Source organism: Thunnus albacares, chromosome 21, assembly GCF_914725855.1.
Source record: "Thunnus albacares chromosome 21, fThuAlb1.1, whole genome shotgun sequence".
Classification (NCBI taxonomy): Eukaryota; Metazoa; Chordata; class Actinopteri; order Scombriformes; family Scombridae; genus Thunnus; species Thunnus albacares.
Window position 1 is genome coordinate 4,624,378 of NC_058126.1, and position 18,104 is coordinate 4,642,481.

The following is an 18,104-nucleotide window of genomic DNA, read 5'->3' on the forward strand; positions in this document are numbered from 1 at the left end:
CTCATACCAGGCTGTTGGTCCTGTGTCAGTGTGTTCTCCATTAAAAGGACTTGCGTGCGTATACGTCATCTCAGGAAGGACAACTCAGGAAGGTTGTATGATAACTGAGTTGGTCGTGTAATGGTTTAAAATACTGTGCATTGACAAAATTACAGTATATCAAATAAATATGGGTTTAATTACATTGAATGATGGACTTGTGCTTGGTTTTCAGGCACTTCTATATTATTAAGTGCCAAGTCCGATATATCAGAGCCTTCAGAAAAATCCCAGTTTCCCGTTTTAACTAAAGGTGTGCTATGTAAGATTTGGCCAGAATTTTTGTTTAAAACATTCAAAAATTAACTAAAATTGTCAACAGAATGTGAAGAAATAATAGTTTTGACATTACGTCAAAGACATCTATGCATTGTGTTGAAGAGATAGCTACTGAAGTTAGCATGCTAACCAGCTAGCCCCGGCCATCCTGTTTCGTAATACCACTTTGTACCTCAAGAGGCGATAGTGAGTCACTGTAGCAGTCCAACATGAGAGAAGGAAGAAGTAGTGCTACCCTGAGCAACCGGCCAGCAATGGCAGAGATTTTAAGCTAGGCTGAAAGCTGCTGTAAGTTTTGCTGTAGGACTGTTTGGGTTAGAGATTTTGAGAGGTTTTGTTGAGGCTAAAGTGCTTATAATAGGTTTTTTAAAAATAATAATGTCTGAGCTGTCAGTGTTTAATGTGTTGGTCGTGGCTTGTAGTGATGAACCTACACAGAATTATCAGCGACTCTGCAGCTCCCCTTGGCTTTACGGAGCCTTATAATGAGTTTCAGCTCAGCGCTCTCATAGTGTTGTTTTTGGTCGCAGCAGGCAGCTGTTTTCATAGAAAAAGCTCTAAGAACCCACTGTACACTACCTGCTCAGCACCAAATGGCAAACACAACACAGTTAATGACTAGCTGGTAAACGTAGTGGAGTGTTTAGCAGATAAAGAGCCAAAAGCTAACAAAGAGTGAATATTGGACTTACATTAACCACATGGAAAAATTCCTGTTAGAATGTGTTAAGAGCCCAAGGTCACCTCTTCAAATGTCTGTTGTTTTGTTTGACCAACAATCCAAACCCAAGAAGTTCAGTTCACTATCATGTATGACACAGAAAAGCTTAAAATCCTCACATTTGAGACGCTGCAACCAGCAAATATTTGGCATTTTTGTGATTTTATGTGATTATTGAAATTTTCTATCAATTGTTTAATTGATTAATCATTGCAGCACTAGATAACACATTATTATACTGTAAAAATGTTGATACAGCAAATGTTATGCAGCTTGTAAAATCTCTTGTGGAACTCCTGAAAGCTTCAGTTAATTAATTTTTTGGAATAAAATGAAATCATGATGGTACAAATGACTAAAGTGAGGGAATGCAATAAATGTATTGGCTGCTAACAATTTGAGGACATGAGGGCACACTTATCAAAAACTCCCTCCCTGAATCCTCAGAGACAAAGCCGCAGAAAAGCAGCAAGTAGATTGCAGAAACATGAACTTTAGTCCAGAAAACTGAAGCACGTTTATCAAATATTGTATACTGGCATGTAGCCCGAGACATAGGGAGCGAGAAGCTGAACTTTTGACTGACACAGGAGGTTTGTTCATGTTGGAGATAATATTCATAATATTTATTTCCTCCCGTCCCAACAGGTTAATGGAAAGTTTCCTCACTGCCAGTTCATCTGGGAGATGCAGAGAGCCAAGAATGACTGTCTGACACAACTGAAGCTACAGAATAGCACAGGTACACACACATTTCTATCCTTGTGAGGACAGACTATCACTACTAAATGCCCAACCCCAACCTCTACCTGACACTGAAGTCAAACCATAAAACCAGGTCTTTCTTAACCCTCAAATAGCCCTTTGAAGTTTGTCCCAAAGTGAATATGTCAGATGTCCTCACTCTCAAGGTCTAGTATTGCTGTTTTTATCTTATATTGTTCAGTATTTGCCTCATTTTAATCCTGAAATGTTGTTTTCCTGATTCTAAATCACTTTGTAAATGAAGTTCATTGTTTATTAAAGTCTATGACTAAAATCGGTCCCCATAAAGATAGATGTATACACACACACACACACACACACACACACACACACACACACACACACACACACACACACACACACAAGGAATTGTTTGAAAATCCCATCATATGACTGATGACTAACAGTGTTGGTATGTTCAGGAACAAAAACTCCAAAAATACCTCATAACATAGATACTATGTATACCTTTATTACTGACGTTGTGGGGACCTGCCTCCTACAGCTACATTATGGGGACAAACACAAGTCTCCATAATGTAACCATAAAATTTTAGGGTGAAGACTTGGTTTAAGGTTAAGGAAAGGTTAGGGTAAGTCTCTGTGAAAAGACATGTCCTCTGAAGTTGTGGAAACTCAAGTCCCTGAGTGTGTGTGTGTGTTTGTACGTGTGTGTGTGTGCAGTTGTACATCTATCTCTGTGAGCACCAATTTGAGTTTCACACCTTGGAAATGAGGACATTTTGGCAGGTCCTCACTCTGGGACATACTTTTAAAGGGCTGTCTTTAGGGTTATTGGGTTTTGGTTCAGTTTAGTGTAAGGCTTGGGGTTAGGCAGTGGAGGGAGACATCATTAGATTATTAATAGTGAAGCATCAGTGTTAGAGCAGCATGTTACTGTTGTAGCTGCTGGAGGTGGAGCTAGTTTACACTACTTTATATACAGTTAGCTAGTTTAGTCCAGTGTTCCCAACCTAGGGGTCGGGGCCCTCCAAAGGGTCAGCAGATAAATCTGAGGGGTGGTGAGATGATTAATGGGAGAGGAAAGAAGAAAAAACAAAGTTCTGATACACAAATCTGTTTTCAGTTTTTGGACTTTTTCTCTAATCTTTGATTTTTGCTGAAATATTGGATCATTTGAACATTTATTGAAATGAAAGCATGTGAGAAGTTTAGAGGGAAAAATCACTATTTGGTGGAGCTGTTAACAACTCATAGACATGTGAAATGTGACCCCGACTACACACTGCTTTTTGTAAGACGTCAAAAGACAAAAAGGTTGGAAACCACTAGTTTCATCTTTAACAATGTGTTGTATTTTAAAAGCTTGTTATATTATCCATTGTGTCAAATCTTCATCTGAAAAGTAACTAAAGCTGTCAAATAAATGTAGTGGAGTAGAAAGTACAATATTTCCCTCTGAAATGTAGTTGAGTGGAAGTATAAAGTAGCATCACATGGAAATGAAGTAAATGTACTTAGTTACTTTGCACCACTAGGGTTATGCATTTAATTGCAATGTTAAGGTGATGGTAAGTGGTTTAGGAAAACCATAACAATGAGGGTCGTCACAAAGACAGAAGTATAAACATGTGTGTGTGTGTGTGTGTGTGTGCGCGTTGACTGAGGTCAGTTTTGTGAGGAGGAGAAGGGTGTGTCTGTGCGCTGTTTCAGCTGGTGTTGCAACACTCTATGAATCATTTATTTACTTCTCAGACCAAATACTCGAGAGTCGTGAGCACCACAGGAAGTACACACACACACACACACACACACACACACACACACACACACACACACACAGTACATTTTCTACAGGTCATGTATGTTTGAGTGTTTCACCACAGTGATAATAAAAAAAGGTTTTATCTGTTTGGTTTGCAGCTTGTGAACCGCGGTTTCTTTCCCACACGTCTGCAGATACACGTGTGTGTTTATCAGTATGTTACACTCACAGGAATTGTATCTTAAAGGACAAACCACCATCAGATATGTTAAGTATCAACTGGTCAGATCAGTGATGCAGTGTCAAGTTTTAGAAGTCAAACATTTCAATTATTTTCAGCTTTAAATAAAAATAAATATCCTCATAATTCTTGATGAATTTCTAGTTGCTAATAACATGTATGAATAAGTAAAAAACAAGACGAGGTCAAAACCTCGTATACGTCTGGACCGTTTATGGTTAATCTGTGAAACTGTGGCCAGTGTGTTACAGGGATAGTCAGTAGTAGTGTCTATAATGTGAATTGCTGGATATTAAATGTTCATCTGCAATTTTCTGTAGTGGTCCCAGTAATATTTGCTGGTAATGTGTACTGAAGTAGCATCACATGAGATGGTTGAGCTACGTTTGAGAAACAAAAGGTTATAAATGCAGTTGAAAGAACGATACTTTCCACTCATATCTTGGGATGTTTGATTTGAAAGAGAACTTATTTTATTTCTAATTATAACTATTCTAATTATCTGTTAACTCCTCCTGCTCTTTCATCTGTTTCACTCTGCGGATGTCTCTTGTTTTTCACTCCATATTGAGTGTTTTGTCAGTGATTGTTATTCTTTATTGTTATGCTTTAACTGTGTGCTCTCCTGATATATCTAATCACTTTTTCCTGCCTCTTTCCTGGGCGATAATCATGGAGACTGCAGTGGAAATTATAAATGAAAGTTTTGACAACATTTTGAGTGCAAATTCAGGAAGCTTATACTCAGTTACTGCAGTTATAGTCAAATCAAGCGCACCCTCAGAACAGCCGCCCCACACTAAACTGATATAACAGCTACACGAGCTACATGTTTTACCTGCAAGACTCGTGTTTTAATGCTTTTGTCATGTGAAAACGTCAGAGAAATAAAAAGTCTGCGTCCTGGTATCAGTTCAGTTATAAAATGCAAACGCACCATGAAGCTTCTCTCCTGCCAGCCGGAGAGTATAATTATAAAAAAATCAGGATTTGTCATAAAATCTTGCATCACACAATGAATAAAAAATACTTTTTAAATTCTTTTATTTAAGATATATTTAGATTTTTGCACAAAACCACAACACAACCAATTCAAAGCTCCATTTAATGTCTGATCATTGCCTTAATTTGCAAGAGTGATATCTTAAGTTAAAGCTTAAATAATTCATGTAAGAACAGACTGAGTAGTATTAGTAATATTTAATAACATTTAGGCTTTGGTCTTTTAAGGATCTGCTTTTCCCCGTAAAATAATATTCCCCAAATAGTCTTAAAACAACAGTCAGTTGCCAAAATGAACAGTGAAACATGTTTTTTCTTGCTGTAATCATTCCTCCTGTTCATACTGACCATTAGAAGATCTGTTCATAATGACCTTACAATGGAAGTGATGGGGGACAAAATCCACAGTCCTCCTTCTGTGCAAAAACATATTTAAAAGTTTTTCTGAAGCTAAAATGAAGCTTCAGCGTCCAAATGAGTCAAATCAAGTAGATATCTTTCAACGTTACAGTCTTTTTAGTGCCAAAGTCCCTCCTTTTGTTACTATACTTCCACCACAGCTCAACAGGGAAACACTGTCCGAGGAAACACAAAGAGGGAATTTGATGCTAAAAAGACTGTAAATGTGTCAGATATCCACTTGATATGACTAACTCAGACTCCTGAAGACTCATATAAGCTTCACGTCAACTTTTAAATGAATTTTTGTTTACCACTGAATGTAAATCCAAATGTAAAATGTGTTTTGGAGAGTTTCTCTCTCCCTCTGTCTTCTTCTCTCAACCCAACTGGTCAAGGCCGCCCACCTTGAGCCCGGTTCTGCTCAAGGTTTCTTCCAATTAAAGGGGAGTTTTTCCTTGCTGCTGTCGCCGAGTGATTGTTTATGGGGAAATGTTGGGTCTCTGCAAATTAAAGAGTACAGTCCAAACCTGCTCTATGTGAAAAGTGCCCTGAGATAACTTCTGTTGTGATTTGGTGCTATATAAATAAAATAGACTTGATATGACTTGAGAGTCTTTTATGTGACTTGATTTATAGCCTGAATCTTTATTTGGCAGCACGCACAGGATCAGTTGGTTAGAAACAAGTAGCTCAGCCAAACAGGAAGCTCTGACAAGTCTAAATTATGCCTCTAACGTGTGTGTGTGTTCGTCCAGGATGCCGCGGCGAGTGGGACAACGTCTTTTGTTGGCGGAACGCAGAAGTCAACGAGGTGATAACCCTCCCCTGCCCCTCCCCCGTCCAACTTTTGTTTGGAAAGAATGGTGAGCTTCATCTCAAACACACACACACTTCCTCCTCCGGCCCTTCGTCCAGCCATCCACAATGGACACACACACACACACACTTACCCAGAATTAATTGTCATATGTGATGTAAACACTCATATCTGGGAATGTGGAAAAGTCTATGCATGTTTAAGAAATTTGGGGAAGTTTGGGAATTTTACAAATCTTGCTGCTAAACTGTGTTGTCACAGTGGATGTGGAAGGATTTGGGGTGTCATTTTGGTGCTTAATTACTCAAACTAGAACATTTTTACAGACATACGTATATGTGTTCTTTCTGTGATGTGCGTGTCTGAAGAGCTAACTGCTAACAACCTGCTAGGTGGTTGCTTACAATTCCTTTCTTCTGTCTTTTGTATCTCAAAATTAAATGTAACATGGGTCAGTTAGGAAATAAGAACATATAGTACTTGAAGACATATTGTGTGCTGCAACTATTATCATATCAATCAATTATCAATCATAGTCAATAATCATTTATTAAGCAAATATGCCAAGAATAAATCTGATGACAGTAAACTGAATATCTTTGGGTTTTGGACAAAATAAGACATTTAAAGAAGTAACCTTTGACTCTGGGAAATTATAAAGGACATTTTCACTGTTTTCCGACATTTTATAGACAAAACACCTAATCGATTAATTAAGAAAGTAATCAGGAGATTAATTGATGGTGAAAATAATCGTTAGTTGCAGCTTTGGTACATGTACGGTAGTTGTAAGTTAAAGATACAAATGCATTTTGCAGTGGTAGCCAATATATTGCTGATAAAAGAGTTTGTATGTCTTTATTAGAGAGTAGTTGCCAAGGTGATCAACATGGTTGCTAGGAGGTACCTTGTTGGTTGCTAGGCTTTTCAAGGTTGTTGCTTCAGTAGATTATTACCAGTGTTTCTAACATGTTACAGTAATGTGATCGGTAACAAGTAGTGTAACAGATTACGATTTGATTTACATTACAGTTACTAATCCCAGTAACGCTCCATTACTATGGCAGTTCTTGGGTTGTCTTGTTTACCAGTAGTTTGATGGATGGTTGATATCAGTTCATCCTCAGTGGACAAACTGGTTCAGTAAGGTGGTGCAGGGGATTGGAAGTTTGATACCAAAAGAGGAGAAAAGCGACTCCGGAGTTGTCTTATTTACATGTTGAGTCTTCTTAGCTGGCTTACTAATGTCAGCAAGGCTACGTTCAGGAATCAACCGAGCAAACGAACATAATATGAAGTGGTTGAATAGAAGTGGAAAAAAAATCTGTCCTGACTCATCCTGGTTTCATCCTGGCGCCTCTTTGTCCGTGAGACCCAACCAGAGATCCCCCCCCCCCCCCCCCCCCAACAACACCGCAGCTCTCCTTTTTATTTTCTCTTTCTTGTTCTCTCTCTCTCCTCTAAATCCTTACACACAAACACACATAACACCTATTCACACACACGATCATCTAGTTTTAAGCCACATTTTTATTTATTTATTTGAATTTTATGATTTTTGCTCATGTTGTTGTTGGGTTATTGTCTGGTTCTCTTGGCTTCTCCCGTTTGTACTGTGTCATATGTGTTTTCATGTTAATCACTTATCTTATCTAAATTAAAAAAAAAAAAGAATCAGCTGGTTTAGTTCAGAGTTGGAGGCTGTGAGAACAATGTGTCTCCTTTCCCTTTCCTTTTTCAACACAGAAGATGAAACATCTGGCTGTGGAGGCGTTGACGTTGTTAATAGGCACCTTTGACAGAGCTAAAATGAGTAATATGTAATGTGTAAATGATCACATTTTTCAAGTAACTTGCCACATACTGGTTGTTATTAAGGTGTTTGTAGTGCTTTCATTCCCAGTGGATGAAAATGTTTGCTAAGGCTTAGTAGGTTTTTTTAGGGGGTTTTGAATGGCTGCTAGCTTGTAGTTGCTTCTTTAGTTATTTTTTTGTCAGATTTGACTTTTGTATTCAGGTTTGAAATGTTTGTTTTTCTACTCCCGCTTTGAACATCATGTTCTGTTTGGTTTGAAGCTGGTCTTCACATTCAGCTCCAGTTAGTTTGGATTTTCATTTCAGACTGAAAGGCTACGATAATAATTATAATTCCAGTTATAACAGTTATAATTCCCTGCATGCATCTCTGTCCTGAACTGAACCAGCTGACTCCGTTCTGACTGTCGTGTCCGAACCTTCGACCTCGGCCAGACGCTTCCTTCCCTCCAGCTGCTCGTTTCGCAAACTCTCGTCTTTCAGTCGACTCATTCGGCTCCATCCAACATGTTGATCACCTCTTATCCGTCTGCCTTTGATCGTCTCCGTCCTCTTTTATCTGTGCACATTACAAGCTGGCATGTCTTTCATCCCTCCTCCTCCTTTCCTTCCCTCTGCTTCCCTTTCCTCTCCCATCAGCCCCTTTCTCTGACCTTGTCTTGACCTTCCTCACCTTCACTTTCAGCGTCTGCGCGCTTTCTCTCTTTAATCCATTTTTCTTTTTTATGAAAACTGAACCAATTTCCTAAAAGTTTTCTTACTTACAGAGAAAATGTATTGAAATGGAAAAATATTTGTCTCAAGTTTGTCTTAAATGGCTCAAAAGAAGAGTTTAAATGCTAAACGGCTGAAACGTGTCTCTGATAAATGTTAAAATATCTAAAACGATTGTCAACTCTGCTTTTGTCCTTGTGAATTATTTGCCTCATTATGGTATTTTCTTTGTTATTACAGTATGTTGTGACACAGAAAATGTTGTTTTTAGCACCTGTAAACCTATCAGGGTGCTCTATGATTATTACGTGCTGCAGTAAAATATACTAAAGTGCATTTCTACCAATTTGACCAGGACTCTCTTCAAAAGAAGCAACCGTATTTTACAAAATATGTTATATAGCCTACAATTAATTCACTTTGTCAGATACATTTTTTATGGATTATGTTCACTGGCAGCATTTGTTTCACATCCAGATTAAATTTTAATGATCTGCCTTTGTGAAAAAATGGAGTTTCTTTTCCATAATCTATGACAAATTATCCAACATGTAGCAATCTGATTGGTCAACTAGACATTTAGAACATGCTCAAATCAGCTTGACAGCACACCTCGCCATGCTCAAATGAAAAAAAACCTCATCACTAAAAATATTACTCCGTCATTCATCAGAACTACAGACCGTGATGTCACGTAAGAACAACAACAACAACAACAACAAGAACAACATTTCTGGTTAGACGACTGGTGGTTGATTTGAACTGTGGAGACGTGTGAACTCGGCAAACTTGTTTTTTCTGTCGTCATTTTCAGCCGTAACTTAAACATTTGAAGATATATAGATAAACACGGCGGTCCGACCTATCTGACGTTTCTGCTGGGTTTAGCTGGGTAAAGCACACCCTCTCGTGTATTATTGCTAAATTGGATCAGTTACAGCAGTCGCTGTTAGAATACAAAACCTTTGTGATTTTAGCGAAGGCTACTTTGGTTAATTTAGGGAAAGACTTTAGACTTTCTTTGTGTTGCCTAAACACAACCAATAAAAACATCAGTCATGCTTCAGTTAGTGGATGTGGTAGGGCGACAAATGAAATATAGTGACAGGTAACAGTTTGGAGATACTTTCATATAAAACATTTACTTGTCATATTTGTAAAAATGCACTTCTGGTGGCGTCACATGTCCTACAAACATGTTTGCTACTGAAAATTAAATGTATATGAATGTTGTTTTTACGAGACACAGTTGAAGCTGACAGTAGACAGACAATATAAGGGCCTCTGTGTGGGGAAAAAAATAGAGTTTTAGAATAAAGTTGTAATTTTGAGCCTAATTAGCTAAATTCTATGAAAATATGTCATAATATTTCTAGAAAGCTGTAATTTTACAAAAAACTCTACAAGGTTATGAGATGAGTTGTAATATTTCACGAATAAGGTCTTGATTTTTGGGAGGAAAAAAGTTATAGTGGTATAAAGCCTTAAGTTATGTTGAGAAAAAAAGTTATAGTTGTAAAATGTATCGAGAACTACAAAATATTTCATTCTATAAGAGTAAAACTTGACCAACAGGAGCTGACTCTGAAGAAAAATAACTCCTGAAGCGTTTATTTTTTCATGTTTGTTGACTTGGTCTCATCTGACAGAAACACATCTATATTTATATATTTTGTTACTCTGTTGTATTTTCAAAAGAACTAAAAGTTTTGAAAGTTTCGTGATGCTAAAGCTGTTGTCCTGCTTTCCTTCTTCATTTCTTTTGTCCTCCTGAACCTTTCCTCCCCTTCCTCCCATCTTTCTATTTGATCCGTCTCTCCTCTCTCCTCCATCACCACCCTCTCTTCTCCCTCGCTTTCTTTCCTCCTCTTCGGGCTCTTTCTGTTAATGAGTCTAATTATTCGCGGGGCAGCTGACGGCATCTGGGCTGTCCGACTTTCTCTGTGATTTTCCTCCACAGCATCTGTCAACGACCCGCCTCCCCCTCTCTCCCTCCTCCCCAGAGATGGAAAGGATTAGGCCGAGCCAGTTAACGGATGAGGCGCGTAATCAGCACAACACACCAGAGCAACTGCTGCTTTAACTTCAAAAGTCACTGACTGAGACCGTGAATATTAAATATTCTGTCTCTCCTGTCCGTCAGCACGTTAAAACTGCTTGTTCTGTCTCTGCTGAGAGCTGTGAAGTATAGAGTAGAAACAGCAACTAGGTGTCAGTTTTTGTTATAAAAGCACAACAGTGAAACGCTGTTAATGGTGGAAATCAACGACTACGCACCTTGTTTCTGACGGGTTATTAATATCTCAATATTTAACACGTTTTTACAGTGCATTTACAGATGTTAAGTGTAAAGCGGCTATAATCCATATTTTTATTATAACAATGTATGTGAGCTGTCAGTGTGTTGGTTGTGGCTCGTAGTGATGAACCTACAGAGAATTATCAGTGACTCTGCAGCTCCTCTCGGCTTGACGGAGCTTTATAGTGAGTTTCAGCTTGTTGTTTATCTGTCCGGCTGCAACTTTACTGTTCTGGTTCACTCTCAGTGTCTCTCATAGCGTTGTTTTCAGAGAAAAAGCTGTTACAGCTAGCTGTAGACTAGCTGGTGAACATAGTGGAGCATTTAGCAGCTAAAGAGCCAGATTTTTCCCTCAGGAGTTGGTGGAGACCAAAAACAGAGCTAAAAGAGAGTGAATATTGGACTTATATTCACCAGGTGGACAGACACACGACTCCAAATGAATGATAATGTTGCTCCGTAACTGCTGGATGTGGAAATAAGCAACTGTTTGCTAACAAGTTCAACATATCAACTTAAAAGCTGATGATGAGTCAGTGGACAAGTGGATAAAAAATCAGTTATTGTAGGTTTAAAGATGATTTATTTGTTGTCTTGGTTGGTTGTTTCTTGAGATTTTATACTGAATGTATCATGTGAAGGAAGTGATCAGATACCTTTTATTAGAGAGTCGACAGTGGTAATAATTTTACATAAAAGTTGTTTATTCAGACATGTGAAATTACTGTTACATTTACATGACAAGGTGTATGTCTTTTTTCACTGTATTTACATCTGTTTATTTTACAGGATAAACTCCAGTAAATCAAAAAAAGTATTCCAGCACACACCAGGATACCAGGATTGACACTATTTTATAAACGGATTACATTAAAAAACAAAAGGAGCAAACTTTGCGTTTCACACGCTGCTTCCTCAGATTCCCTCTGAGTGAATGTAATGAAGCAAATAGCGTCTGGAATACTTTTAAGAGTTCAACTCAGTTAATGTGAACAAACTGTCCGCCGGCCAACAGGCTCATTAGTAAACATGTTGTAGAGAACAAATCAATTGTATTTACAACAAGAAACAAAATCTGTTACAACTGCTGCCAACAGTTGAGGACTTCCAATATTCCAGTCTGCTGCTATGCTTCCTCTTTATTTATACCTACATTTCTACTTAATAGGTTCACAGCTGTAACTCATCAACTTAAGACTACTTCATTTCCAGTTCAGACGGTGGATACGTTGCTTCTATCCACATGAATAAAGACTGAGTAGCCAGAGTCGTCAGCTGTGACTGTTTTGGGTGACGGATAGAAGTTTTAACCAAACTATTTAACATTTTTTTAGCCACGTTAGCGGTGCAGTGTGGCTCTAATGCTGCGTTCACAACATGTTGACAGGAAAACCTTCTGTTATTCTGTCATGTATGGTGATGTATCACACTTTATTCCAAGACTGAAACAAGCCAAGACACCAAATCAATGGAAATTAAGCCTAAATTAGCTAGATAAGAACAATGTGAAGCTCCTTTTTAATTGTCTGAATCGACTGTGTTAGTGTTAATATTATTATATTTATCCCATTTTGTCCTTTTGATTCAGACAACAACACAGCTTTTCCTCTGGTGCAACTCTCACAGCTGCTAGCAGTCATAATCTAGAGCTGCAACTAATGATGTTTTACCAATTAATCTTTTTATCACTTGGACGAAAATAGTGAAAAATGCCCCAAGCACACGCTGAGATATTCAGATTGTTTGATTTGTTCGCCCAACAGATCAGAAGATATTTAAGTTATTATCACAGATGAATAATATTTACATTTGAAGCTGGAACCGGTGAATTTTCTGCCTGAACGAATGACTCAAACGACTATTTAATTAACTGACTAATAGTTTCAGCTCTGGAGGATTGTAAGAATATAAATATATATGATATAAATCTCTCTGCTTGTTTGTTTGTCTGTCTGTCTCAGGTCACCTCAGCAGGAACTGTACAGAGCGAGGTTGGTCGGATGTTTACCCCGTCGTCAACCTCGTCTGCTGGTCAAACATCACAGATGAACCCAACGAGGTGAGTCCCCATCCCCCGCTTTCCTGCAGGAGATGTATATGCATGTGTCTGTGGGTGCAGATACTAGATGGTGGTGATGATGAAGAATGTATGCGTGATGCAGAAGTGTTGTGTGTGTGTTTGTTTGTGAGCTAGAAAGGAAAAGGTTCATGGTCTGATCAGATTGTAGCTACTGAGAAAAACCCCTCATTAAATTATGTAAGAGGAAGTTGTGAGAAATGTGCAAAAGAAGGTCAGATGGTGGTTTATCGACCCTCCACAAGTGATGACATCTCAAAATTGACTAGTTGGTGTCACTGCAAAAAGAAAAGCTGATGCTGTGTTTTATAAGTTCTGTCATTTTGAGTTAATTTTAGGGCTGCAACTAACAATTAATCTGTTGTTTATCCGTTAATCAGTTCATGGTTTGGTAAAAGATGCCTTGTCACAGTTTCCTATAACCCACAGTAAAGTCTTCAAATTGCAATTGTAACCAAATATATTATTACAAACATATATATGTATATGTGTGTGTGTATATATTAGATATATTATAAGTAAAGGTTGAATTAATCCATATTCAATTTACAATCACAGTTTGCTTAAAGAAGCAACAAATCCTCACATTTGAACCAGCAAATGCTTGAAAAATGACTTAAATGATTCGCTGATTATTGATTAATTGCCTAATTGTTTTAGTTCCAGTAATTTGGTTATAATTAAAGGGAAGTACTCGCTCATTTATTTTGTTTTTTTTACCAGGAAACAAGAAAATTAAATAGTCTTATAAGTTATGAATGCTTCTTTATTCAGATTCATCTCTTCTCTGGGTAAATATGAATTTATTGTTGAAACTATATTTTCCATATTTGTTGCATTAACAGTTGTATTCATGCCTGTAATTCACAGCTACACATACAGGCCAACTTTGCATGTTGAGCTGATCTGCTGTTTGAAGACTAAACTGATGGTTTTAGGACCTTTCTTGTGATTATCAGTGTGCTTCAGGAGCTTTAGGCTTTCTTGATTTAAAGTCATTTTTTAACATTTTTGTTCAGAGTTGAAAGGATTTAGAGCAATAATCTATAAAGGCTAAGCACAAGCTTTGATACCACAATGGTTTCCTTTTGTGTTCCTTTTGTGAAGAAGCCTACGTGTGAATTCCCTTGTAGCAGAGGAGAAAGTGCTTGATATGCAGTTTGTGGTGCACAGACCTTGTTTCAGTGATCTGGTTTAAAAAAGGGTCGACCACAGACTAGTTTATCTGTCTGTAACGTCTGTGTGTGCTGCAGAAAGAAAAACACAGAAGCTTTAGCTAAGAAACTGTCATAAATGCCTCTTTTCTTGTGCAAAACAATGTGCATATGACATTTAATAAGACACACAAGTTATTAACAATCAATTACAAAGCGTGACGTAATTTTATAAAGAGTAGAGTCTCTAAACAAGCTGTCAACAATAAAGAGAACAACATCGCGTGAAGCCGTCCGCCATTGTTGTTATCGTGGTTGTGTTTCTTCTTCTTCCAATGAAACACTGCACTACTACCACCATCTGTTTTCTCATTGATATATCAGTGTTTTTACAAAGCTCAGTTTTCCTCGTACACGCTACGACGCCAAGCCTGCATTTTCAGATTTACACACTCAAGAGAGCTGTTTTGGAAAAGCTTCATTTTCAGGGGAGAAAAACGCTGTTTTAGTTCAGACAGAGGGCCAAAATAGACGATTACAAATAGTCAGCGTAGTGTGGACACAGTCTTACTGACTCTGGATGAGGCTAAAACCAAAAACAAATCAATCTCTTTGAAGAGGAGCTGACTAACCTTCTTGAAGCCAGTCAAACAAAATACTCTCGTTAAAACTAACTCTGATCTTTATCTGTATTGCTTTGTATCCCTGACGCAGCTTTTCATGATCACTGATAAATTTCAGGTTACTTTCAACATCGCCGCTCACACACGCTGTGGTAAAACGAAAAGCTGATTTCATATCAGCGTAGTGTGTCAGCGTCCCTGTGTGTGTGTGTGTTTATCTGTTCGTAGAAGACGCTCTGACAGAGATAAACGAAGAGGAAGGTTAGATATGTGGACGGAGAAGGGGGGGGAGCGGTTTTTTTGGCTGACAGATCTCTGACCTGCAGCCGATCTCACAGCTCTCTCCTCAGACCTCCGTGAAATCATCCGTCTCCTTCATCGTGTCCTGAGTGTGTTTGTGTGCATCTGAAGTGTGTGTTTATACACCTAAAGATAAGGGAAGCGCTGCTCTTCAGGGTCAGGATTGCGAACTGTGGTTTTGAGAAATTAGCTTGGCATCTCGAACTGAAAAGGGTTTGGATGTTAAGTTTTGGATGCAGGTATCTGAGAAGAACTGAGCAGAGCAGATGTGTCTTTGAGGGACAAGAAAGAAAAATAGATAAGAGGAGGAATGTTTTTATGTTTTTATGATGAATGCTTGAATTGAAGATTTGTCTGTTTTTCCTCTTAACAAAAAAATGACACTAAAGTTTGTGTCTTTATTGGGTGAAAGTGTCAAAGTTATTGCCGCAAATTCAGTGGAAATGATTGTGCATATATTTGTAGAGAGAAATACAAGAGTGACTGTGCTGTCATAGCAGGATTATATACAGTAAAAGACATTTAATGAAGAATAAGCAGCTGAAAATAACTGAATCATGACCCTTTTCTTCATTATATTCCCAGGAAGTAAACTAGTAATTAAAAGTCGCTGTCGTGCATTCCTGTTTGAATTTCCAAAACATCTGAAAGAGCCGGGTAGAAAAAATGACAATGTGGTTTGAAACAACAGCACAGAGTCGTCCAGCGTCCTTTGTATTTACTGTTGCATGACTCTGATGTTTGAGTCACTGAATGAATGAAAAGGAGAAATCATCTTGTCACTCTCTTCTGTTTTTCTCTCGCTCTCACTCAAGCGGTGAAATTCTGAAAAAGAGAAATTTGTGCACCAGCACTAAATACATAATACAGTATATATATATATATATATATATACATATATATATATATATATACTGTGCAAAAGTTTTATGCATTTTAGATTCTTCTCCATGATGCAACATCGTCAGGGAGGCGTCTGATTGGTCCCAAATTCATTCTGCAGCAAGACAATGAGCCCAAAACATCCAGCCAGAGTCATAAAGACTTATCTTCATCAGCGAGAAGAACAAGGAGTCCTGCAACAGATGGTCTCTGATCTGAACATCATAGAATCAGTCTGAGATTAACATGAAGAGACAGAAGCAGCTCAGACGATGAAATCCACAGAAGAACAGTGGCAACTTCTCCAAAATGCAGGAACAACCGACCTGCCGAGTTTCCAAATTTATTTGTCATTCCAACCACATCCATATAGATTTACACATACAGTAGAACAAATTTCTCAGGATCAGAGTGCAAAACATGGACTAACACACCTAGAAACACACAATTAAAAGACTCAATAAAAAGCAGCACAGTGCTATGTTAACAAAATAAATAAAGCCTAAACAGATAATATAAAATATGAGATAATATAGCAGCCCAGTGTTTCCTCTAATAAAAGACTCAACAGGTTAAAGTGGTAATATATTGTGCTGGATGTGCAGTGCAACGGTCTTATGGTCTGCGGGAAGAAGCTGTTGCACATTCTGGTTGTTTGATTTTATGGAGCCTCATCTGGCAGGTGATCAAACAGTCCATGAGAGGGGTGGGGGGGGGGGGGGGCGTGGGGGGAGTCGTTTACAATACAGAGGCCTTTCTTTCTGCATCTGCCCTGATAAATGACCTGACTGGAGGGGAGCGAGACCTCAATGACCTTCTCAGCCATCCTCACGACTCGCTGCGAGGTCTTCCGGTCAGATGCGCTTCAACTGACGTACCAGGAAGTGATGCGGCTCATCAACGGTGCCCCCGACACATCCTCCGCTGAGCTCTCTCTCGGTCGAGGTGTTCAGGGACCAGGAGAGATCCTCAGTGGAGCCGCTGATATAAAGTGTTGGCTGGTCGGCCTTTGCAGGTGAACCGAGGAGAATTGCTGCTGTTTTAAAGGCGAAGCTGCTCACAGCAGATATTGATTTGATTTAAGTTTCTTCTGTTTACTTCTTTTACTTTTAGAGGCTAAAACTTTTGCACTGTTTTGTAGTTTTTTGTTTTTTTTGACAAAACTTAAATCATTTCGTCATCTTTTTTATTCAAATGTTACTTGTTTTTTAGATTTAGTCTTGTTTTTGTTGCAGAAACGCGGCGTCAACAACCATTTTTCATGAGTTTTCATTGATGACGTTGATGCTGTCGTCTCTCTGAGGGCATCAGACAAGAAAAAAGACTGTTTATTGGCAGAAATACAGCCCAGGAACCATAACCTGAGCTGGGTTACTTCAGTTGAAATGCAAGTAAAGTTCACAAGTCCCTAAAAAAAAAAAAAAAAGAAAGAACCTGTGTTGGAAAAGAGCCATCAGTTGCATTTGTACTAAACCTTCAAACAGTATGTATCTTTTGTGAAGACCTGCGGCGAGACACTGGCTTAAACGGCACTCTCTGCTCTCTAATCCGCCCTCGTCTGTTCCCATATCTGCTTCTTCACAAGATGAAGGTGAAGTGGAGAGATTTTTTTTTTTTTTTTTACCCCTCAGCCAACTCTTCAGAGGATTAGGAAGCAGAATGGCACAGCTGAATATCTTCCTCTGTGAATGTTGCAGGTGGTTGCAGAGAAAAAAAGGGGCCACCTCCTACAGTTTGCCCTTTTCACTGTGTTATCTGTCGACTGCGTCGGTGTGTATTTATGTGTGTTTGTGCCCCGAAGCATCCTGTGTGATGCCACGGAGCTTATTTTCTGACCTTCTACGTTATTGCTTGTGTTCACGGCTGCATTCCAGGAGCCTTTGGTTTATACTGAGCTTTAAACAAGTGAGTAACATGCAGGTTTAAGAGAATATCCGGAACCATTATTGTGTTCATGCCACACACTCTTCCTGCTCTCTGTGACTTACTTTTTACTTTACGGTCTTGTTCTGTAAATTACAAAGACGTAGAAGTGCATTCATCTGTCTCTCAATACTTTCTAGACTTATCTCAGCTCCAAGCACATGATGTAAATCTTTAAAAACAGCTCACAAATATATAGTTTCATTTAAAAAAAAAAAAAGGCTCAGTAATATCCTAAAACGGTGGGTCGCTGTGGTTTTTAACAAACAAACAAACGGGATTAAACTGTGCATTTGTTGGGGACTACTTTCAGCGGCGGATGAAT

At 38.5% G+C, this 18,104-nt stretch overlaps 1 protein-coding gene across 2 annotated transcripts in view; it reads left to right on the forward strand.

Annotated features, from left to right (window-relative positions):
* The window catches only part of LOC122973031 (vasoactive intestinal polypeptide receptor 2-like), a 47,223-nt gene that overhangs the window by 9,276 nt on the left and 19,843 nt on the right, over positions 1 to 18,104 (forward strand). For both annotated transcript variants that reach the window (XM_044340475.1, XM_044340476.1), the window contains 3 exons: positions 1,688 to 1,781; positions 5,931 to 6,038; positions 12,782 to 12,879. In XM_044340475.1, coding sequence (XP_044196410.1) covers positions 1,688 to 1,781; positions 5,931 to 6,038; positions 12,782 to 12,879 — 300 coding nt within the window. The remainder of the gene's footprint in view (positions 1 to 1,687; positions 1,782 to 5,930; positions 6,039 to 12,781; positions 12,880 to 18,104) is intronic.